The sequence below is a fragment of the Patella vulgata genome, chromosome 3, assembly GCF_932274485.2.
Source record: "Patella vulgata chromosome 3, xgPatVulg1.2, whole genome shotgun sequence".
NCBI lineage: Eukaryota > Metazoa > Mollusca > Gastropoda > Patellidae > Patella > Patella vulgata.
The window spans coordinates 48,124,614-48,149,124 of record NC_065881.2 but is presented as its reverse complement, the minus strand read 5'-3'; the positions used below and the strand labels follow the sequence as shown (position 1 = coordinate 48,149,124).

The window sequence follows — 24,511 nt, the reverse complement described above, 5'->3', positions numbered from 1 at the left end:
CGGGTAAACAAATCTTACTAGCTCGCGCCAGCGTAAGTCCTTAAACAAAGACGTGGGATGACTTGCACTCGTGCAGTAGGCCTAATTATTCGTCTTGTATTTAAGTGTAAATGGACAGCAAGAGACACAGATATTATTATTATACTATAGGAAATCTTGCTTTCTTGTGGTAGCCCAAACTTACGATATACTGTCAGACTGTACATTTTTGACAGCATTTATTTGTTCTCCAACTGTAAACTTCAACTAGTGATTTCTTACATTTACAACCCCCTCCATGTTTTTCTTTCATTCATCAGTTAAAGGGACATGTTGCATCCGTAACTGCAGAATGTAATGGCCACCAACCATGTAGTCAACCCAGCCCGGCAACAGCTTATTCATTTTCTACATAATTCACCTCAAATTTGTAATTAGCCTGCAGATGAATGAGATAAATGAAAAGAATTGGTGGAGAAAATATATAATTCGGCGCTATTGCACTTTTGCACCTCCACCTTGATTACTGGAGGTCACCACGACCTTTCATATTGACCACTCCCATAGACTTCCTTTGAGCACAGGTCCTGTGCGTTTGACCATTTTCTGACCAAGCATGAGTGTGTTACACGACCAAGGTAAACATTGATGTTCCAAGCCAAGATGATGGCCTTTTAAAATGGTTATGGGGTGAAGGTCATAAGTCAAGGTCAAATGTCCCAAAACTGCCTTTGAAAAGTTTGATTTCAGTTTTCTGTAACATGACCTTGACCCACTACCTTGACCCCGTCATCTTTTATCAAGGGCATCTTCTCTGCTTTCACCCTGGACATTAACCTTGAATATACAGCCAGGAGAAGTGCATAGCACATATAAGCACAAAGGTCCCGAGCTCAATGGGAAATTTGAAGTCAGGGTCAGCTTCAAGGTCACAGCGATATTCACACGTAAAGGCCAATCCAACAGGTGAACAGGTCAATGCCAAATAGTCGTTTATAGAAAATGGTGACTTAGCGCAAAAAATCAAATATATGAAAATTATTAATATTGTTAGGAACTGCATGTAGCGTTAGGCAGGAAACATGAATTGTACAGTGTGTCGGAATCCGTCTTCTTAGTGTCTTGTTTATTCCAGTCGAAATAGTCAACAAAGAAAATGGCGTCAAAATGATAAACTTATCTCTCCTGAGAAGCTGAAAGGTCGGTAAAATGAAAAGCTATAGATCGATTCGGCTGAAATTTGGTGTGAGATCATGGCTAGTCCCCCTTAACATCCCCTGTAAATTGGTAGAGATGTGAAAGTGCAATGCCAATAGGCCTAGCCCCGAATTCTAATATTCTTATCATTAATTTTATGAAGTATATATTTAACCGTATACGGCAAAGTATCTACTTCCGCTATTTTACCGTACATCGTTTCTGATTCAAAATGGCGGAAAGTACAGATATATTCCGCCATTTTGGTAACTCGTCTTTCAAGTTCGGCGCAGAAGCACGATTTTACGGGAAAAACATAAACCACTGACAATCCGCAGAAATGCGCCCTCGACCAAAATAGAATAATATTCTAAATGCTTTTCTACAATTTACATTTATTATCTTATTTTCTTTTAAAAATAATTCTCCAGTTTCTACCATAGAAATTCAAGTATGGCCATTTCGTTCCTTTATAAGAAACGGAAAAAGAAGCAATGTTAGACAAAAAACAAATAGAACTGTTGGGTTAGCTTTTGGGTTTGGGTTATGGGTTAATGTCAGACGGCATTGCCAAAGCGAAAACTGCTAAGTCCAGGTATCAGAGAACTGAGCATGTTAAACGGAAGTGTACGGTAAATAAAGTAAAGTGCCGTATACGGTTAAATATCCACTGCCTTTAATTAAGGCCACCTAAAAAAAAATAGTTGGTGATCGTCCTTTTTTTTTCAAAAAATGTGGGAGGGAGGGAAGTTTTTTTGGGTTTTTTTTTTTTAATGAATATACAGAATAAGCAATATACTTCAGGAATATTAACCTTTTATTTCATGTCAAAACACAACTCATCTGCATGATCGTCATTTGAATTGTTCAGATTAATTATTTAAACTTGAGATATTCCGCCTTGGATTCAATCAGATATAATGATATTTATAACTGAACACTTATAGGTGGTGCTGACTGGTTTAATGTTGCAGGATATCAAATGTTGCAAAATTTTCAATTCATATCATGTCTTTGGACAAGATTTATTTAGCCTAAATTACAATGTTTTGAGAAGGATTTGAAGCAAAATTATGACAAATTAATTAGTTTGAATATGTGTTTAGTCCTATTATAATACCATAAATCACCCAGTTTGTACACAGGAATGTATCTTTAAATAGGCATAGGTACATGTACTATTGGATTGCTATGATAATATTAAACAAAGTCTCGGATACCATACGTCCAATTAAATGGCATGGGTGCTAAATATTTAAGAAAAGATTTTTATTGACTCATCTTAAACATTGTGCATTGCACATCGTCATAACATCACAACAATATTCATAAAATTTAGGTTACCGGTACAATAATTTACATACCTGTAATTAATTAAGAAATAGATAGATATGGTATATCAAGGTTGTGGACCCTCTAGAGACCACAGTTTTTATCCAATTGGGATGAAACTTTAAATATATGTTTTTATCATTAAGATCTTGGTTCCTTTTGATAATTATTAACATTAGTGTTACTTTGCTCTTATTTTTTGAAAAAATTTTCACAAGTTGATTTCCTTTATTTTGTTAATGTAGAATGGTAACGAACTGCTCTTTTCATTTTCTTTGTTTTATTTGTTTCGTTTGAATTTGATTTATCTGTTTAGTTTTTGATTGTTTAATTTTTGTTAATGAAGTTGATTCTTTTAAACTTCGTTTTTATTTTTGAACTCTACTTGGTGTAGGTGTTCATCAGGTAATACCTCGACTGAGTTCAATATTGAGATTAGCCGGTTGATTTGTTGGATATAAACCTTTGAATAATAGCGCCTAACAGGCAGCTGTGTTTAATTATGTTCTCCTGATTTTGATTGTTTCTGTGTGTTTGAAGTATATGTTTGTGATATGCGCTTAGAAACACTTCACGTGTAATGAAGCGCTATATAAATCGAACAATAATAATATTCTTTTTAGACATTCAACTTTCATAATATTGTATTTTGCGAATAGTAAGACCAGAAGAGCCCGCCCCCCCCCCCCTCCAAAAAAAACCACAAAAAAAAAGACATTTTGCATAACGACTTACGATCACTAATATTAATAATCGGTTGATTTAGTTATTCATGCCCCCCATGGCCATTCCGAAAATCTGTTGTTGCATTTATTCGAGAGACTGTTTCATGTAATTCAGAATCGGCGAGACATATTCCCATCTTAACATATAGTTCCAGGTTGTATATGTTGTATTTGGTGCTGTACGCGTGCAAACAAAAATGTCAGATATTGTTGCCGTTAACAGGTCGTAATTTGTTTATGTCATTCAGTCCTACGCATTTGAAGAGTATTGGAACACGTGCCAATAATTATATCCGCTTCATTAACTCTTGCGATTAGGAATTTCGTAGCCTGGCTACATTTTGGAACTTTTACCATTGGTTTTAAACATCGTAAGAAGGTAAATTTTGAAAATAAAAAATAAAAAAAAATTCTGGTCGGGTAGAATTTTCTGGGCGGGCGGGGACGATCACCAACTAATTTTTTTTATGTCGCCTAATGTTATCATTTTTATGAAACATCCTTATCTAAATAATGTCCCACTGCCCTGGCCAAATTCGTCAAGGGCTTTTATTAGCATTATTAAACACACTGACACAATAAATTGAATAAGCCATAAGGGGATGGTGAATTCTTGTCAATGAATCACTTTTTCCTTAAACGTAGTACATTTATGAGAAAATTTATAGTTAAAACGTGATTGGCCTATACCCTATAGCCATTTGACAGACAGTAGTCTTGTACATCACATTTACAAACTGTATAAAGCAACAGGCCAGTCATTATTGCCTATACCAACATTCTAACATTAGCTTTACTGAGAATTTTGTCCTTAAAGTAAACTCGTAGGACTTTTCAACCGTTCAATACACTTTAAACTTTCTTATATATATACAGATACGGTGTACTTACCGCTTGAAAATGTCGAAAACACAGAAATAATAGGGTTGTTAATAAATGCAGCCCCATGTCAACTGAATGTTACTGTCGGAAAAGTGGGAGAATACTCTATTCTGTACTCGAAAATATGTCAGGATTTTAGCCACCAGTGCAGAATAATTGACAGCTGATATAGCCTTCACCTTGGAAATATCAAGGGAAATAATTTGAACAACTGGAGGCAGACCACATTGACTTCGAAATGAATTTTAAAACCCGTGTTTCTGCTATATTCCAGGTCATGAGTTTAAAGTAGAACAATATAGCCGTATTTTTATCTCTACCTTGGACAATCTGATTTTCAACCATAACGCCCCCCCCCCCCCCCCGCCCACACACACACACACAAAAAGTGACTAAATTTAATAATCATGATGCCCGAAAAAAGAAACCACAAAAAAAAAACAAAAAAAAAAACAACCCAAAACACAGTGCTGTTGTGTTTTTACTGATGCTGTAACTCATACGGTCCTATTGAACGGGGCCCCGTTCCAACAACCTAAGCCGAAGCAAACTACAGCCCATCAAAGTTCCCATATTACTACGCTGGTTTATAGATAAATTTGACCGTCTGTCTATCGGTCTCAGTTTTTTTTTCAAGTACAGAACAGCGACTAAAAGTCACACAGATTAATTACGCGGTAATTGGATTACTTTTTACAGACATTACTCGGCAGTCAAGTTGGCTGAAAATACAACAGTTGACTGAATCAACCCGCCCACACACACACACAAAAAGTGACTAAATTTAATAATCATGATGCCCGAAAAAAGAAACCACAACCCCCCCCCCCCAAAAAAAAAAACCAACCCAAAACACAGTGCTGTTGTGTTTTTACTGATGCTGTAACTCATACGGTCCTATTGAACGGGGCCCCGTTCCAACAACCTAAGCCGAAGCAAACTACAGCCCATCAAAGTTCCCATGTTACTACGCTGGTTTATAGATAAATTTGACCGTCTGTCTATCGGTCTCAGTTTTTTTTTCAAGTACAGAACAGCGACTAAAAGTCACACAGATTAATTACGCGGTAATTGGATTACTTTTTACAGACATTACTCGGCAGTCAAGTTGGCTGAAAATACAACAGTTGACTGAATCAACCCGCCCACACACACACACAAAAAGTGACTAAATTTAATAATCATGATGCCCGAAAAAAGAACCCCCCCCCCCCAAAAAAAAAAAACCAACCCAAAACACAGTGCTGTTGTGTTTTTACTGATGCTGTAACTCATACGGTCCTATTGAACGGGGCCCCGTTCCAACAACCTAAGCCGAAGCAAACTACAGCCCATCAAAGTTCCCATATTACTACGCTGGTTTATAGATAAATTTGACCGTCTGTCTATCGGTCTCAGTTTTTTTTTTCAAGTACAGAACAGCGACTAAAAGTCACACAGATTAATTACGCGGTAATTGGATTACTTTTTACAGACATTACTCGGCAGTAAAGTTGGCTGAAAATACAACAGTTGACTGAATCAAAATGATGCCCGAAAAATTACCGAGCATAAAACAAAGCAACTGGTGTTTATTTAAAACATTTGTAACAGGACGGGTAGTTACCGATTACATTTGATCGTCGACAGTGTCTGGCTCTTATGCAACCGGAAGTCCCAGGTTCGTATACAGGATGGCAGGCTTCCCGCGTGGATTAAAGTAAAAGAGAACACATTTATAGAGTTGCAAATTCTTTATTTCGTGAAATACAACAAATAATTGACCGAGGCGCGTATCCGAGTCGGTTCGTCTTCTTCCTACCAGTGGTAAACCAGCTGAAATAAAAGGACTTGCACCAATTTAAGTTTGCATCAACTATCATTTGGTCACCTATGCCCGCTTTACAGAACCAAGAAAAACGGAGCGTCCGCTTACACCAAATCTTATATTATAACTTCCGAGCGAAAACCCCAAGAATCAATTAGAACTCAGAAATATAACAAACAAAATATAAACAATAACTTGCCTGCCTCAGCCCGAACTAACAATATTCGTACGAAGGGAAGCACCAAATCTTATATTACCCAAACAGAACTCTCCAATAATTAGAAACTCATAACTTTACTAAAACGAACAATCCCCCTATATTTTGGAGCCACAAATATTAACTTTTTTCCTCCGACAAATTAATTATAAAACATTTTTTTTATGTATTAGAAAAATAAATAAAGACGTTTGAGTATTTGTACATGTAAAAATTATGTCCTATTTAGTGTAAATGGGTATTAAAATGAGTAAAATGCACCATTCTGCCCGAACCAGTAGCGTCTTATGTAAACAATGCACGCGCCATTGAGCCAATGATTGACGCCGCGTGATGTGACGTCGCGTGTTTAAAGCAGTCATCTTTTACAAAGATATTAGAAGACTTTCGTAATCCTCTGTGAAACAGATTGACAATAATCTGGCAGATAACAGTTGGGTTGCCAGTTAGTGATACCCTGACAATTTTGCCCAGTGCTTGCCCCATGGGCATTATTCGGTGTCTATACTTTCCATATATATATACCAAATTTGACATACCATTATTGGAAATAACACTGGCACACTATAAGCCACACTGATCAGCAGTGACAATCACTGATAAGGATGACATTGGTGCGACTTAATGAGCCACAAATATTAACTTTTTTCCTCCGACAAATTAAATTATAAAACATTTTTTTTATGTATTAGAAAAATAAATAAAGACGTTTGAAGTATTTGTACAGGTAAAAATTATGTCCTATTTAGTGTAAATGAGTATTAAAATGAGTAAAAGGCACCATTCTGCCCGAACCAGTCGCGTCTTATGTAAACAATGTACGCGCCATTGAGCCAATGATTGACACCGCGTGATGTGACGTCGCGTGTTTAAAGCAGTCATCTTTTACAAAGATATTAGAAGACTTTCGTAATTCTCTGTGAAACAGATTGACAATAATCTGGCAGATAACAGTCGGGTTGCCAGTTAGTGATACCTGACAATTTTGCCCAGTGCTTGCCCCATGGGCATTATTCGGTGTCTATACTTTCCAAATATACCAAATTTGACATACCATTATTGAAAATAACCACCCGATAAATACTTTTCTGGGAAAATATCTTTAAAGTAGTTAACAGCAGGATTTTTCGTCAGATTAGCCATGACAGCAGGATTTTTAGTCAGATTAGCCATGACAACATTAACTTTCGTCAGAATAGCTATGACAGCAAAAGTTTTGTTCACATTGGTTCTCACAGCAGGATTGCATATACAGTAGTTTGGTCCTAACAGGATTTCTCTTAAGATTATCCATCACAGCAAGATTTTTAGTCAGATTAGCCATCACGTTACAGCAGAATTTTTTCCAGATTGGTTCTCACGGCGGGATTTTCCATAGATTGGTCCCAACAGCAGGATTTTCCATAGTTTGGTTCTCTCAGCAAGATTTTCTATAGTTTGGTCCCAATAGCGGGATTTTTTGTTAGATTATCCATCACAGCAGGAATTTTCCTTAGATTACCTATCACAGTAGGATTTTTCTTCAGAATAGCCATCCTAGCAGAATTTTTTTGTTATATTGTTTTTCACAGCAGGAGTCTTGTTCAGATTGGTTCTCACCGCAAGATTTCCTATAGATTGGTCCAACAGGCGAATTTTTCTTTAGATTATCCATCACAGCAGAAAGTTTCGTTAGATTATCCATCACAGCAGAATGTTACGTCAGGATAGCCATCACAGCAGAATTTTATTTCTCAGATTGGTTTTCACAGCATGAATCTTGTTCAGATTGGTTGTGACAGCATGATTTTCTATACATGTAGTTTGGGCACAACACTACAGCAGGATTGTTTTCTTTAGATTATTCATCATAACAGGATTTTTCGTCAGATTAACCATCACAGCAGAATTTTTCACTGCCCATGCGTAACCGGGAGTTTTTTTTTCATGTGGTGGATTATCCAGTATCTTTGGCCAAGTCAAGTAGGAGTTGCACCCCTTTCCCCTAATAAATCCCATAATTCTTGCAGTGATATAAACAAACATGAATCGTGACGACGAATTGGGATTAATTTTAAAAAACATAGATATGGCCCATGAAGAGAGAAATTTTACAACAAAAAAGCAATTAAGAGTGTTGGATATTGAACTGTCAATTCAATCAAATGGATTTTCTTAAATCGCATTCTTAAATGAATTTCATGGGCGTCAACATCTTGTTTTAGGACTAGTTACCTCCCTTATACTTTGTTTATAATAATGTAAAAGACCGGAACAGTCTACAGGTCACAATTTTTATCCGATTTCAACGAAACTTGAAATATAGGTTTATCACCCTAAGATCTCGGTTCATTTCGATATTGGCATGTATCGGACTGTAACTTCATGGGTTATGGCCCCTGATTGTACAAAAAAATCACGTTTTTAGCTTGTGAACACTGAAGAGGTCACAATTTTTATCCGATTTGGTTTAAACTTGAAATGTATGCTTATAACCCAAAGATCTCGGTTTCTTTCGATATTCGCGCATATCGGAACGTAACTTCCTGAATTATGGCCCCTGATTGTACGAAAAATCGCGTTTTTAGCTTGTGGACCCTATAGAGGTCATAATTTTTATCCGATTTAAAAAAAAACGTATTATTATATCACCGTTACACCCCAAGGACGACTGAGTTCGAATTTCGTGAAAATCGGACAAAACTGACAGACAAAATGGCCGCCGTTCGTTCTCAAATAGCGTAAAAATATGGTATATCAAGGTTGTGGACCCTATAGAGGTCACAATTTTTATCCGATTTTGTTCAAACTGGAAATATAAGTTTATAACACAAAGATCTTGGTTCCTGTCGATATTGGCGCATATCAGACCGTAACTTCCTGAATTATGGCCCATGATTGTACGAAAAATCGCGTTTATAGCTTGTGGACCCTATAGAGGTCATAATTTTTATCTGATTTAAAAAAACGTATTATAATATCACCGTTGAACCCTAAGGACGGCTGAGTTCGAATTTCGTGAAAATCGGCCCAAAACTGACAGACAAAATGGCCGCCGTTCGTTCTCAAATAGCGTAAAAATATGGTATATCAAGGTTGTGGACCCTATAGAGGTCACAATTTTTATCCGATTTTGTTGAAACTTGAAATGTAAGTTTATAACCCAAAGATCTCAGTTCCTGTCGATATTCGCGCATATCGGACCGTAACTTCCTGAATTATGGCCCCTGATTGTACGAAAAATCGCGTTTTTAGCTTGTGGACCCTATAGAGGTCAAAAAAAAATTTCCGATTTAAAAAATCGTATTATTATATCACCGTTATACCCTAAGGAGGGCTGAGTTCGAATTTCGTGAAATTCAGCCCAAAATTGACAGACAAAATGGCCGCCCCTCGTACTCAAGTAGCGTAAAAATATGGTATATCAAGGTTGTGGACACTATAGAGGTCACAATTTTTATCCGATTTTGTTGAAACTTGAAATGTAAGTTTATAACCCAAAGATCTTGGTTCCTTTCGATAATCGTGCATATCGGACCGTAACTTCCTGAATTATGGCCCCTGATTGTACGAAAAATCGCGTTTTTAGCTTGTAAACCCTATATAGAGGTCATAATGTTTATCCGATTTTTAAAAACGTATTATTATATCACCGTTATACCCTAAGGACGGCCGAGTTCGTATTTCGTGAAAATCGGCCCAAAACTGACAGACAAAATGGCCGCCCTCGTTCTCAAATAGCGTAAAAATATGGTATATCAAGGTTGTGGACACTATAGAGGTCACAATTTTTATCCGATTTCGTTGAAACTTGAAATGTAAGTTTATAACCCAAAGATCTCGGTTCCTCTCAATATTTACGCATATCGAATTGTAATTTCCTGAATTAGGCCCTTGATTGTAGGAAAAATCACTTTCTTTTTAGCTTGTTCTCTATCCATCTCTAGAAAATGTGGGCGAGTTGAAATAATGGTGGATTTGGGTGGTTTTGAGTAGATTTGGGCAAATCGTGCTACCGGTCCCGTGTATACATTGGCGTGTACGTAAAAGATCCCTTGGCAGTTGGAATTCGATATAAGAGTAGACCGTTATGCCGTTATCCGGGCAAAATTTCCCTCATAGCACACTGTATGGCGTAAATGCCCGTCTTCATTAGCCCAGTCGGAACAGAACAGTAGGACGTTAAACCCCATTTCAATTCACGTTACGCGTTAAACCCCATAATCTAGGTCTAATACTGTTACGCATAAAATTCGCCTACACATTAGTAGTTTTCTTCAGAGAAGCCACGGTGGCTCAGTGTTCACGGAGTAAATTCTTTTCTCAAAGAAGTATTTTTTTTATTTTTTTTTATTTCAGCGCTATTAGAGTTAACAGTTCTTTTACTGAATTAATTTCGTCGGTTTATATCTTTTATTAAATATTCCTTTGGCTTTTAAAACCGTAAAGAGACAGATGAGTCACAATTATTTGGAGTAACCACAAAGAGCCATAATTTCTTTTGATTGGAATCGGTGGTCATAGTCAGTCTTAATCCATGTTTACGTCGCAGACAACTTTTATACTTGCCAGAAAGTATTGTCGCTGGCGGGCGGCTACATAATATTGGGCCGTATTCAGACTATATTCTTATTAGTGATCCAATGCAATATTTTACTCCATATAATTTGCCGCAAACTAAGCCAAACAATAATGTGGGTTCTATCAGACGTAATTAATTATCGTCAGAATAAACCATGGGATAATCGTTGCACATTCACTACTTATGGAATACTGTGTAAATATGCCTCCCTCCCTCCATATCGATCTATTTACGTGGTTTGGTGATTCGCGGATTGGTAATTCCAGAGATAGGCTGACCGCCCCTCACCCCTTTCCTTCCACAATAATGGCCACAGATCACTAATGATTTCCCCATTGACTTTAATGTTAATTCTCGTCTCTTAGACTGGCTCTAACGTTTTCCAAAATTTTCGTTGGTTAGAACGCTTTCTACCACAGATGGAGCAACATGTGGCAACCTCTTGCCCAAAAGCACGTATGAGGTTCTGCATGAAAAACTTGAGATACACAAACTGGAAGTAGAGATAAATAAACATGCACTTTTCGGCCCTACATTTCAACCTCACCAAACTCTCAACTCTTCCGTATATATTGAATATTCACCAAAACCTGGCAGAAAATGTATTTTCAAACCCTTTTCTTCGATTTTACACCAAAAAGCCAACAAAAATCGCCATGCAAAAGGGGGAAAAGGAAACGGTAGAGAAAAACTAAAAATAGCTTCGTTGGTGATCTGTATCCATATTTTAAGCGACCTTCTCCGATCATGTCCAGGCGTGGTTATGCTTCTTAATTCCCGCCTACAAATACGTTAGAATTTCTGCTCTTATAGCTACTGGTAGCGCCTCTCCTTTTTTGGTATTTTGAAGGTTGGAATATAGCACCCACCGGAAATGTGTATACATTGCTGGATAATCGATTCACCGGATGGCAACGTCAGAAAAGGACATGACTAATAAAGGCTATCGAGGATAGGTAGACTCGCACTGGGCACTCGGCAAACCTCAGCAGATTCCAGTAACCTACATCTAGCCTCGGCTGTATGGCGAAGTCCGCCATTGGAACTACTTTTAGGTTCCCAGATTACCAACGGCGTTGCCCATGACGACGCCTTTGAATAATGTTTTATCACACAAATATTTCGGTACTATTTTAGTAACGTACCTCTACTGCAGTTCCCATGATCGTAGAGACTTGTCAGCCCTCCGCCCTGCATCACTGCAAGGGAGAACACGCCGGAAAATCTGTATGAACTTTCTCGGCCAATTATGCAGGGATCGAACACCCTACCTCCTGGCTAGCGAGCCAGCGTCTTACCCACTTAGCCACCGTGATCCCCTGTTTACTTCAAACAAGGACAACTTTGCACTGAATATTCTACACACTCTTCAAACGACGCAATTTTGATAGCTTCTTTTTAAAAGCGGCAAGTTTTCCTAATAAGTAAACCGGTGCCGCTTCGCAATTGTATAGGCGTAGGTACATATCACTTACCGTCATACATTGCAGCCGAGGCTAGATGTAGAGTAACGGAATCTGCCGAGATTTGCCGAGTGGTAGAGTCGCTTACCAGAAACTAAGTTGTACTTACGGTATACCGAAATTACCCATTCGTACCAAAACTGTTTAAATAGAATAATAATGCAATTTCATTAATTAGCTAGATTACGAACTGAACATGAACATAGTTAGCAACAGCGAAGGATTAAACTAACTACGAGCAAAGAAAAACAATGGGAAGCAGGGTCGGATCCAGGAATTTTTGCAGGAGGGAGTTTGCCAGGTTCCTGCATATTCCTGAAGCAATGGCCAGAGAAATCCGGGATTAGCTCTAATCAAACGGAACACTGCGAGGAGTATGGGTTCCTGAGACAATGTATCTCCCCCCCCCCCACCGCTCCCGCATGGTCTCTATCGTCATTTTGGCGTATATACATACACATTGAGCTTTTTAAACAGAGAAATTCAACACCTCGTTTGACGTCAATTTTTATTATACAATGACATTGTGATTCAATTTCATGGATGCAAAGCATTAATTGTGATATCACATAATATCTATATCATTATCTCGTGCTTTGAGTGCCTATCCTGTCTCACATCTGACGATAAAGCCGAGAAACTTTTCTCATAAAAATTGTTGATTTACAAAAAAAAAATATGTAGCTGACAATGACCATTTTCGGGAATTGGTAGAAGTTGCCCTGGATTTTCTGGCGATTTGTCCCACTTGTCTTCACACAGAGATCAATCTACGTCATTCCTCACATCCGTCATACACACAAAGACTAAAAAACTTTTTTGAATTTTATTAAATGGAAACAGAATAAATACTCAACAATATTCTCGAAGTATACTCAGTGTTTTCGACTAAAATCGTAGATTTAGGACTTAAAATGTTGGTCAACTAACTTATAGTGTTTGTTCCCAAGCCCCCTTGTCAGTGATGCAGGACGGAGGGCTTGACAAGGACAGCTGTCTAGTGGTTCGGATGGGACGGAAAACCGAGGTCCCGTGTACACATTGGCGTGTACGTAAAAGATCCCTTGACAGTTGGAATTCGATATAAGAGTAGGGCGTAGTGCCGCTGTCCGGGCAAAATTTGTAGCACCATGGGTCTTCTGTCAGACGTGGAGAGCGGGGGAACCAAATCCAGTCGCCAAAACCTACGTATGACCCATGCATCTGTTCTTACTACATATCTTAGTAGCCTTGTGATCGTCTAGTATTTTTACTTGTTGTCTACTCTTTGCTTCTCCTTCAGTCACGTTGTGTAATTACTTCTTCTTATCTATCTCAGTTAGTTAAGAATACGCTTGTCTTACCAGGAATAACAATGCAACATTTCGTTTTTACATTTTATATATCATAGCCGGATACATGGATACAAACATAGTATAGATTACAATACTAAAGTCATTCTCAAACACTAGCCAGTCAGACTCGATGGCCGAGTCTGCTGATAGAAATTGCTACATCTTTTACTTTCGAGAATTTGTCTGTTGTCTGACGAATTCTCACAAGTATGATAGTTTGGTAGCTTTGGGTTTTGGACCTTCAATTATCTAATTGGTCAAATATGATGTAAATCAGTATAGAGATTGGTTAAACAAGCCAAATGATGCAATCGTAAATTTCCTATCACGTGTAATACATGATATTTCTTATTCCCACAGAACCATCTACTCATTCGCTAACTTGATTTAAGTACAAATATGTGAATCTACTAACTTGCCAGAGATATTAATTAATACAATATAATGTTATCCTTAATTTAAAGAGCGAAAATTATACAAAAGTCTTACGAATTTCCCTCACAGCACACTGTATGGCGTAGAACGTTAAACCCCATTTCATTTCGTTTCATTTGTTGTCAAGCGGAGCTAACTGTAGAAAGACTTCCTAAATTTAGTATGTTGTCAGCGGTGCAGGACGGAATGCCTGGCAAGGATGAGACGAAATACAGAGACCCCAGGTTGACAGAATTTGAAATAAGAGTAGGCCGTAACGCCTTTGTCGGTCAATACTTCCCTACAGCACGTCTTTATTAGACCGCTTGATGCAGAAAAGTAGGACGTTAAAACCCCATTTCAATCCATTTCTCAACACCTGCTTTAATCTACGGATCAATAATATCAGAGACCAAATTAACACACAAATGCAATAAAATCAACAACTATACATTTTATCTAAATCTGCGTTTTCAGTAACAGAAGTATCTTTATTTACATGTCTATAATACAAGTTCATTTCTACATTTAAATTTGACTAAGGGGACATAACTGTGAGACGACTGAAGGGCATGACAGGTGCGCTATTGAATTAATTTCGTCGGTTTATATCCTTTCTTAAAAATTCCTTTGGTTTTTAAAACCATAAAGAGACAGGTGAGTCACAATCATTTGGAGTAACCACAAAGAGCCATAATTTATTTTGATTGTTTTTCTACGCTAGGTCAATGGAATCGTATTCAGACTATGTTCTTATTAGTGATCCAATGTAATTCTACTCCATATAATTTGCCGCAAATTAGAGCAAACAATAATGTGGGTTCTATCAGACGTAATTATCGCCAGAATAAACCATGGGGTAATCGTAGGACATTCACTACTTAAAAATAGCGACATTATATTCCAACCCTATCCCCTTCTTCCACTCCCCGTGTATCACGTTATGGAATAACTGTGTAAATATGCCCCCCTCCCTCGATATTGATCTATTTACGGGGTTGGGTGATTCGCGGATGTGTAACACTGTAACTGCGGTGGGTTTGTTTTGTCAAATTGCCAACACATCCCATTTATTTTTTAAAAAATGCGTCTTTTTAATCGAGATCGAAGGCTTTAATAAAAATCAGAAATGTGCGTCCTAATTTACTGGAACGAAATAATAACACTTATACACGTAATTCCAGAGATAGGCTGCCCCCAACTCCCACCAACCCAAATAAAATAATTATAATAAAATCAGGAATTTTTTTCTTCAACATATTTATTGCATGAGAGTACATGTTTATCAATTATACGTTTCTTCAGAATATAAAATTACAATAGGGCTCAATTTTATTTCAAAGTAAAACAAACAAAAAAATATTCTTGAGGTCCAGTTTGGTAAAATAAGTACTCTCACGCAATAAAAATGATGATAACGTCCACTAAGTCATTTCGGGACTAACGCATGGTTCAATTTTTTTTCAATAATACGTACGCTTGCGCGTAGGAGTCTTTAGCAGTGGGGGGAAACCGGAGGACCCGGAGAAAACCCACGTACAACCGGGGATTCGAAACCACGCCAGTTGCCTAAATGACAGACCTTATGATAAATTGCTTTGCACGTTCTCTTTACGTGTCAAAGGCGTAAGAGCCGGGGGGGGGGGGCTGCCCCAGATTCGGTGAATCATCCATTTATCGAGCAATGAATTTTTTCGGACACAAACAGCAGATAATGAGACCATATCATAGAAATATAATTGTAAAATGAAATCGCTCACGGTTTACGTTTTGAATACTTTTATATTTAAGTGGAGATTTGTGGAAAATACGTTTTAGTTAATGATTGATTCATTCTGAAAATTCTTTGGCAAAGAAATTTTCGGGCAAATAGCCATATTATCGGTTTTGTTCCGCAAACGAAGAACACAATCTAATGGACGAAACCCGGGATATATTCGACGATGGTAATACTGAATATATATTTTTATAAACAGTGTTTAATCAATTATACAAGTCACTATTATCAATAAAACTAGGGGTAGAGTTGGGGCTATAATGACATTTGTCGAAATGTTTAAAACACAGGGTGTTTTCTATGGCCAAATAGACTAAGAAAAACGAATCGGGTGAAATTTTTGTCGAAAAGTTACTTTTTACGTTGGTGCACGGCCATTTTATATGGCGGCCAAAAGAAGGCCAAAATCACGATTTTCTTGGAAATGCATATATATTTAGTAGGAAATCGCCTTGTAATATATCATTATACGCCCACATTTTAATATGGACGTATATTGTCGTCGGCCCTGTCCGTCTGGACGTCCGTCCACAATTTGTTTGTGGACACACTGTCACAATTTTTAGTTGATTTTGACGAAACTTAAACTATAGGTCCATCTCCCAAAGATCTCGGTTCCTTTCGATATTGGCATATATCGGAAAATAACTTCATGGATTATGGCCCATTATTGTACGAAAAATCATGGTTTTTAGCTTGTGGACACTCTAGAGGTCACAATTTTCATCTTATTTTGATGAAATTAGAAATGTATGTTTATAACCCAAGGTTCTTGGTACCTTTCGATATTTGCGCCTAAAGGACCGTAACTTTCTGAATTATGGCCCCTGATTGTACGAAAAATCGCGTTTTTAGCTTGTGGTCCCTCTAGAGGTCACAATTATTATCCGATTTAAAAAAAAACGTTTGAATTGATCACTGTTACACTGTAAAGACGCTTGAGTTCGAATGTCTTGAAAATCTGACCAAAACTGCCGGACAAACTGCCGATTTCGATGAAACTTGAAATACATGTTTATAACCCAAAGATCTGGGTTCCTTTCAAAATTCGCACATATCGGATCATAACTTTCTGAATTATGGCCCTTGATTGTACGAAAAATCGCGTTTTTAGCTTCTGGTCCCTCTAGAGGTCACAATTATTATCCGATTTAAAAAAAAGTTTGAATATATCACTGTTACACTGTAATGACACTTGAGTTCGAATTTCGTAAAAATCGGACTAAAACTGCCGGACAAAATGGCCACCCCTCATACGCAAATAGTGTATATATGGAATATCAAGGTTGCGGACCCTCTAGAGGCCACAATTTTGATCCGATTTTGATGAAACTTAAAATACATGTTTATAACCCAATGATCTGGATTCCGTTCGATATTCCCGCATATCAGATTGTAACTTCCTGAATTATGACCCTTGATTGCACGAAATATCGCTTTTAGTTTTAGCTTGTTCTCTATCCATCTCTTGCAAAATGTGGGCGTATCCTGCCTGGCAGTCGCTGGTTTCATGTCACAAAACTACACATGGTTAACACCAAAGCTCTTTGATAAAGTCTTACGGGGGGTAGCCTCAGCTATTGAGAGGCAATCCCTCTCACCTGGACTGAATCTGGCAGTGACACTGAAGCATATTGCCACTGGAGACACATATCGATCCCTTGCGGAGTGCCCAGCGGTGTTCATCTTGGCATCTGTGCAGTCCGGAGACCCTCCTTCTGGATGGATTCCTTTGGATCTCATAAGGTGTTTGCTGTACATGACCTTATACATGTATCTCAACTATATACTACTTTTCCTTTTCAGTAAAGGTAGTTACTGTTTTTATTCTCTTGGCTTTCTTGATGGAGTGGTCTGCCCTGCTCCTCTGGGGCCGGCTCTGACTGGACTGGTTCATATCAGGCTCAGCAGGTGGGACAGCCTTGCCCGTTCCCTTAATGCCTCTGGTAGTCTTGGGTGGCATCTCGTAAAGGATAAAAACAATCACTAGCAAAAGCCAGTTGACAATAAATATGTGTATAGATCGCTGAATTAGGCGCATTGAATATTGGAAAAAAATGGCCGCCATCTTGGAGTATTAAATCTAAATTTTCATAAAACATATGAAATGATGTATGACAAGGCGATTGCCTACCAAATATACTCTTCGAAAAAAAAGTAGGGGATATTCAGAAACAATACAAAACTGCGGAAATGCACTGCTGTTTTTATTAGAGGTAACCAGAGTATGTTAATAAACTGCAAATTGCCTACACATAAAGATAAACAGTTCATATAGGCGGCTTATCTGACGGCCCCATTTCACTCGCAAAGAGATACACTGTCAAAAGTGAAAATGGACGTTTTTGATTTTTGTCTTAATAATGAGTATTGCTCCACCAATCCTCAGACATTCAGCAATTCGTCGTGGCATGCTCCTAATCATCCGTCCAATCACGATTTGGGGCAATCTGACCCACTCTTCTTGCAGTGCCACGGCCAATTCTTGCAGTGTTGTCGGTTGACGTTGACGTCGACGAACATGTCTCTTGATCAAATTAAAGGTAACAGTATATCTTATGCAAGAACCGATAGGAAAGCAAACATGGATAGGATAAACCAGCAAGCGGCAGTTTTCATCAACCCTTCCTTGAAGTGTCAAATTTGACAATGAACCCCTCCCACGTGTATGGCGCTATTGCGTGTCGCAGGTGCAGCTCAGTGGTTCTGTTGGGGCGACAAGTTCTTCATCTGTGAACATACTCTCAAAGCATGTCAAGTGTCCATGACTATTTATCATATCACAACCTGCATAGGTATTTGCATTTCAATACCCCCTACTTTTATTTTTGAAGAGTATATATATATAAATTTCAAAGACCCATTTTGGCAGCAATTTTCATGAGAGAGAGAAAGAGAAATGGGATTTAACGTCCACTCGACACAAACTAGGTCATTTCGGGATTAACATATGGTTTAATTTTATTTCAATAATTCGCTTGCGCATAGGGGTCTTTAGCAGTGGGAGGAAACCGGAGAAAACCCACGAGGTTGGACAGGCGACCCTACTCCTTGTCACGTACAACCGGGGATTCGAAACCACGCCAGTCGACTCAATGACAGACTTTATGATACAGCGCGCGCACGCTAAGCATTCAGCCATCCACTCCCCCCCCCCCAGCAATTTTCATGGCCGTGCACCAACGTAAAAAGTAACTTTTCAACAAAAATTTCACCAGATTCGTTTTTTCAGTCCTTATGGCCATAGAAAACACCCTGTGTTTTAAAAATTTCGAAAAAAATCATTATTGCCTCAACCCTACTAGGATGGGGCCCTAGTAACCTAAGTTACCATGCTTCGTGTACGACACCAGCCGCTATTTCACTATTACATAAACATGTCTAAAATTAAAACCGCCACCCTGTTTTAAATGATTATAAGTCTAGTCTCTACTATAGAGTACTTCACATGGTCCGTCACCATAATGTTAATTGCGAACATTCTTAAACGGATCTGGTCTCATTTCTAGAATCATGACAGTAGAAATTACAGTTGTTAATAAAAACAAAATAAATAGTAGGCGATCTAAAACATAAGCTATGTTTCGCCATTCGCGTAATATTTCATCGTCTTTCATTTCATCAACTTGTTTTTTCTGTATCAGATTCAGTAATTGCTTTACTAATGTGCTATATGTGTTGTGGTTGTTGATGCAATCAGAACACGGCCCTTCGCTGCCATTATCCTGTCTATGTGGGTTATCGCCCCTATAGTCTATCGATGTGGTATCGATAACTTCAATGTCAATTTTCCGCGGATCTAATTTTATGACTTCCAGCTCTTCGGTGGCAACTTTTCCTTTCCTCGAGACTAAACAGTCTTTACTACTTTGTCTTTTCTTCATTTCCTTTGGTCGCTGTTTGATACACAACACTGGCGACAGAATGCGAAACACGAGGATTTTCAGCCATTTGGGAACGCGATGTGGTTTTCCTCTCTGGTGATGAATTCCCAAAATAAAAACAGAAGATAAAACAGATAAACAACTTGTTGTCAAGACAACCATGAGGTAGATGCCTGAAATATAATAAAACACAATATATTGTTTTTGTAAATTTCATACGTTCGCCACTGCCGGATTACATGAATTAGAGAGAGCACGCGGATTGGAGTTTAAACGTGGATAAATAATGGCATCTACGTCAGCTCAAATATGCGATAATGTTTATTTTACCGGGTCTATACCCGCGCGATATAACTGAAATGAAATGAAATGGGGTTTAACGGCGATATAATACATGAAAACTCTTGCAGTTGCCAAATAATCGTTTTTATTGCCTACCAATTTGTAAACGGTGCCTCATTTTTTCGTTGTACTACCACAACTACTAAACATGGATGTAGGCACTGACAACTGAAAATTCTGAAAGGGCTTGAATAGAAAGAAATGTTTCTTGTTAGTGTTATTGATTCCAACACCATTAAATGTTTCCATGTTTAGAATTCGTAGACAAAACATTGATCCTCAATTACAGTGTTATCTAATATTTGGTGTCCCAAAAGATCTTTTCAGACACCTCAAAACAATTACAAAGGTAATCATTAGTATATCTACACAATTACATTTAGCTAATTGATATGTATAGACTCGCTGATTTAATTCGTTTGATATCAGATTGATCTATAAGAATTCACCATATCTTTAGTCCCAGCAACCATATTACACGGTTCGTACGGTTCGTTTATCAATTCGGTAATGGGTTGTTTGAATGGTAATGATGTGTTCAAACTATCACGATACAGAATATTTTAAATATGTTGTGGTGAGTTTACTATTTTTAAAACTACAGTTAATAATATAGATTGATTATGTTTTCAAACAATTATTTCTACTGACGATAAAATGTAGTTTTTTGATACATATTCTATTAATATAAAAGGATACAACCTCGCTTTTAGATATCAGTTTGTGTAAATTTAGAATTTATAATAGAATCTATATCTATAATACAAGCTGCTTAAACATCCGTTTTTTGACTTGATGACGTCGATTATTCTCGGTCTTTCATTTTCAGGAGTATTCCCCAAAATTCTCCGTATAGTGTATAGCCCTATTAAACAATCTACCCCATTGGCATATTCCATGTATGTAACAAAACGCAATTTATTTTTTTTTAAAAAAACGCTTAGAGATACTGTTGTAGTGAAAAAAAAATAAAATGAAATTTGAACAATAAAACAACGAAAGCGAAATATGACCCGTGTTGTAATCAGATTGTCTACGGTGTAAGTCTTAAACATGCATTATGCAAGAGCTAAATCTGCCTATTTCAGGTCTTTCTTTAAGCCTGAAATGTTATCTAAATTATTAATTAGACATTAATTAACCTATCCAGGCCATAATCAACTCTAGATGGCTGCGCTAGCCTGTGATCTTTAGTGGATTGTAAGCCGATTTACTGCATAACTTTCCTTCTCATTAAACGATTAAGTGGATAATCGACACTATGCTGTTTATCGTACTGACTTTAGTAATGATGACCGAGGCTTAAGGGAATTTCAGTCGCTTAGTTCTCGGTTCATAGTGGATCAATTTGAATGAAATTTTCACCAAATTGCCTTCTACCTTATCTAGTTTTTAACTATTATAGTGAGAACTGCCAACTCGTTACCGAATCTCCCATAATGTATCTTTAAGTCACTAACATTTATACTTACTTATGACGGAAATAGATTCGGATGTCTGTGGCATTTTATCGGCTACCATCAACATAAACACAGTAATAGTCAACAATACAGACAGACCCAGAGTTATTTTTTCTCCACTTTCAGGCGGTAGTAAAAATCCAGCTAAACACAGAAAGGACAGAATGATGCATGGAATGATGATATTCATGAAATAATATTTAATACGTCGACGTAGGTAGATGTAAAACGTAACGTCGGGGAACGGCTCGTTACAACAGTTATACACCACTACGTTTCGCTCCACCGTTATTCCCAACAGTTCCCATTCTCCGTTATCAACAAAGTTCGATAGATCCATGGTACTGGAGCGGTTCCACACATCAACCTGCCAACCATTGTAAGCCCAAGAACCGAGCTTTAACTTACAGATCTGGTTATCAAAAGGGAAATAGGTAATATCGATCTTACAAGAACTTCTAAAACGAATGACAGGGCCCCAGAATACACGACTGTTGTTGTACACCATTGCTAAACTCTGCATATATCCTGATGTATAGTCGTCAACACTGCAAAGATAAAGAACAAAAATTGGGTAAATCTAGATTTATTTTCTGTAAGGCAACCCAAAATACTATTATGGTTCTTTGAAGAAAAACGTTCACTATAATGCTTGTTAGGTAGCATGCCTAGATCAAGGCAACCTTTCTTGAAGAATTGATCTATTCACTGGAAGATATTACGGCGATGTTGACCAATGAAAGCTACTAGCCAAAAGTCACGATCACTTTTAATTGAAGATTACCGTTGACCATACCTGTTATATAGAACTATATCTGGTAACCAGATCATGTCACATGGTATTCTAATAGATGTTATGTTCTCAAAATCTGTTGCATTCCATATCAATCTTTCATCATACCATTCCTGTTTAGTAAAAATGACAATCTGATATTTCGTTTCGGTTTATTAATTTCTCACATTTCAATAATACTGGTGGTCCTCAGTCGTACGACGTTAACCGGTTAAATATATATATGCTCAGTCGAGCTTTATGCTTTAGTAATTGGAAGGTAGATTTAGAAAACAAATCAGATTCGTTTTGATAATACCAATGTAAATTGTTTGATCACCATTTTTTGTAATTTTCTGTTGAATATTAAATAGGTCTTTACATAATTAAATTGCATTATTCTTCAGACAACTAGGTGTTATTTCAGAAAACAATTATAAGGACGGCAACATCGGTTTATATCACGTCCCATGCAGACTAATAGCAATCAGTTTATGGATAAGCACTGGGTTTATTGTCAGAGAGTGACAAAAAGAAAGTCTGGCAGACCACAGTTTCGGCTAAAGACTGAATAACTATAACTAAAAATGTTTTAAGAGGTTAAGTAGTGCAGCTTCAGTCTTAAACACAATCTAGGTTTAGCAAAATCCAGCCAGTTAAGGGCTATCTAGGTTAACTGTCATCAACCGTAATTAATAATTACTGGAAGCAGATATTTAACTATGATATCTGATATTATTTTCTCCGCATATGTTTTCAGGAATTTTAACTTTGTAACTTTCATCAAAGTAAGACTGATTTTGATGGCAACGTGAAAATACCGTGCTGGCTCGTTATTCGGGATTCGCCAATAACGAATAACGAGCCAGCACGTTAATAGGGATTCGCCACTAAAACAGACCGGTCTACCTTCCATCCGACCATTTCATCGTTGAGTGGCTGACTAGCACGGAGACGACGGTTTGTCAAGCGAATAGGGTGCTGACTGGTTTGTTAAAGTGCACGGGGCAGTCATCTCCAACAATCACCTGTTTTATTGCCGAATCCCGAATAACGTGCTGCCTCGTTATTCGGGATTCGCGAATAACGAATAACGAGCCAGCACGTTATTCGGGATTCGGTACTAAAACCGACCGACCTACGTTGCATCCGACCATTTCCTCGCTACCCCCCGACGTTATTCGGGATTCGGCAATAAAACAGCTGATCAGTGCCGGACTGGTGGGCCAAAGGCCCACTTGTCAGGTCATTGACCAAAGCCCACACAAGTACCCGCCGAAAGCGTGTCACGAGCGCGGTCCGAGGGGTGTCTTTGCGGCTCTGCCCCCAGGAAAATTTTGAAAATTGACAACCGCAAACCCATTTTCCAAGCATTTCAGACCAAAGCAGAAGAAGGCAAATGTTTGATTTCCTGATACAGAATGACCTAAGAGCACTATCATTAGATGAATTTGAGAATTCTAGTACACTTCTTTTTTTGTGTTGTCATTTTTTTCCTGTCATTTTTTTCCTGTCTTTTCTTTCTCCTGTCATGTCTCCTGTCCTCTACTTCCTTCTTTCTTTTCTCCCCCCTCTCCTTTCTTTCTCTTTTCTTTTTTCTTTATAGGCTTAGGCCCACTTTTTTTTAATGAGCTTAGGCCCACCTGTCCGTGACAGGTGGACAGGTGGGCCAAGTCCGGCACTGCAGCTGATTGCTGGGGAGGACTGCCCCGTACACTCTAACAAACCAGTTATCACCCTATTCGCATAACAAACGGTCGTCTCCGTGCTAGTCAGCCACGCGACGTTCACTTATCCCTACTGTCGGAGGTAACGAGGAAATGGTCGGATCGAAGGTAGGCCGATCTTGTTTTACTTCCGAATCCTGAATAACGTACTGGCTCTTCATTCGGAATACGACAATAAAACAGGTGAATGCAGGAGAGGGCTGTCCAGTCCACGCCAACAAAGCAGTCAATACCCTATTCGCTCGACAAACAGTCGTCTCCTTGTTAGTCAGTCACCCAACGTTCAATTACTGCCGCGTGCACTCCAACAAAACAGTCAGCACCCTACTCGCTTGAGAAGCTGTCGTCTCCGTGCTATTCGATCACCCGACGTTCACTTACCCCTAAGGTCGTAGGTAGGGTAGAAATGGTCGGATGGAAGGTAGACCGGTCTGTTTTAGTGCCGAATCCCGAATCCCGAATAACGAGCTGGCTCGTTATTCGTTATTGGCGAATCCCGAATAACGAGCCAGCACGATCGAATAACGAGCTGGCTCGTTATTCGTTATTCGAATGCCGAATAACGTGCCAGCTTCACGTTGCCGATTTTGATCACGTGTTGTTTAATAGCGGTTATGTATACAATTCCAAGGCCGCGT

At 38.2% G+C, this 24,511-nt stretch overlaps 2 protein-coding genes across 4 annotated transcripts in view; both read right to left on the bottom strand.

The window, feature by feature from the left end:
• LOC126814997 (signal peptide peptidase-like 2B) overlaps window positions 1–12,006 on the bottom strand; it is a 28,686-nt gene extending 16,680 nt beyond the window's left edge. The window contains exon 1 of one of the 3 annotated variants that reach the window (XM_050540505.2): window positions 11,846–12,006. In XM_050540505.2, coding sequence (XP_050396462.2) covers window positions 11,846–11,863 — 18 coding nt within the window. In that variant the 5' untranslated portion in view covers window positions 11,864–12,006. Of the gene's footprint in view, window positions 1–261; window positions 406–4,124; window positions 4,276–11,845 lie in introns of those variants that run through there. The other 2 variants (XM_050540503.2, XM_056099583.1) reach the window with 2 other exon arrangements.
• Window positions 12,007–13,525: 1,519 nt separating this feature from the next.
• On the bottom strand, window positions 13,526–23,070 carry LOC126816011 (neuronal acetylcholine receptor subunit alpha-10). Its single transcript, XM_050542140.2, has 4 exons — window positions 23,056–23,070; window positions 22,171–22,280; window positions 21,387–21,922; window positions 13,526–19,745 (listed from the first exon to the last, which is right to left on the bottom strand). The coding sequence occupies exons 1-4, from the start codon at window positions 23,068–23,070 to the stop codon at window positions 19,156–19,158; spliced, it is 1,251 nt and encodes a 416-aa protein (XP_050398097.2). The 3' UTR covers window positions 13,526–19,155.
• Between the last annotated feature and the right edge of the window lie 1,441 nt (window positions 23,071–24,511).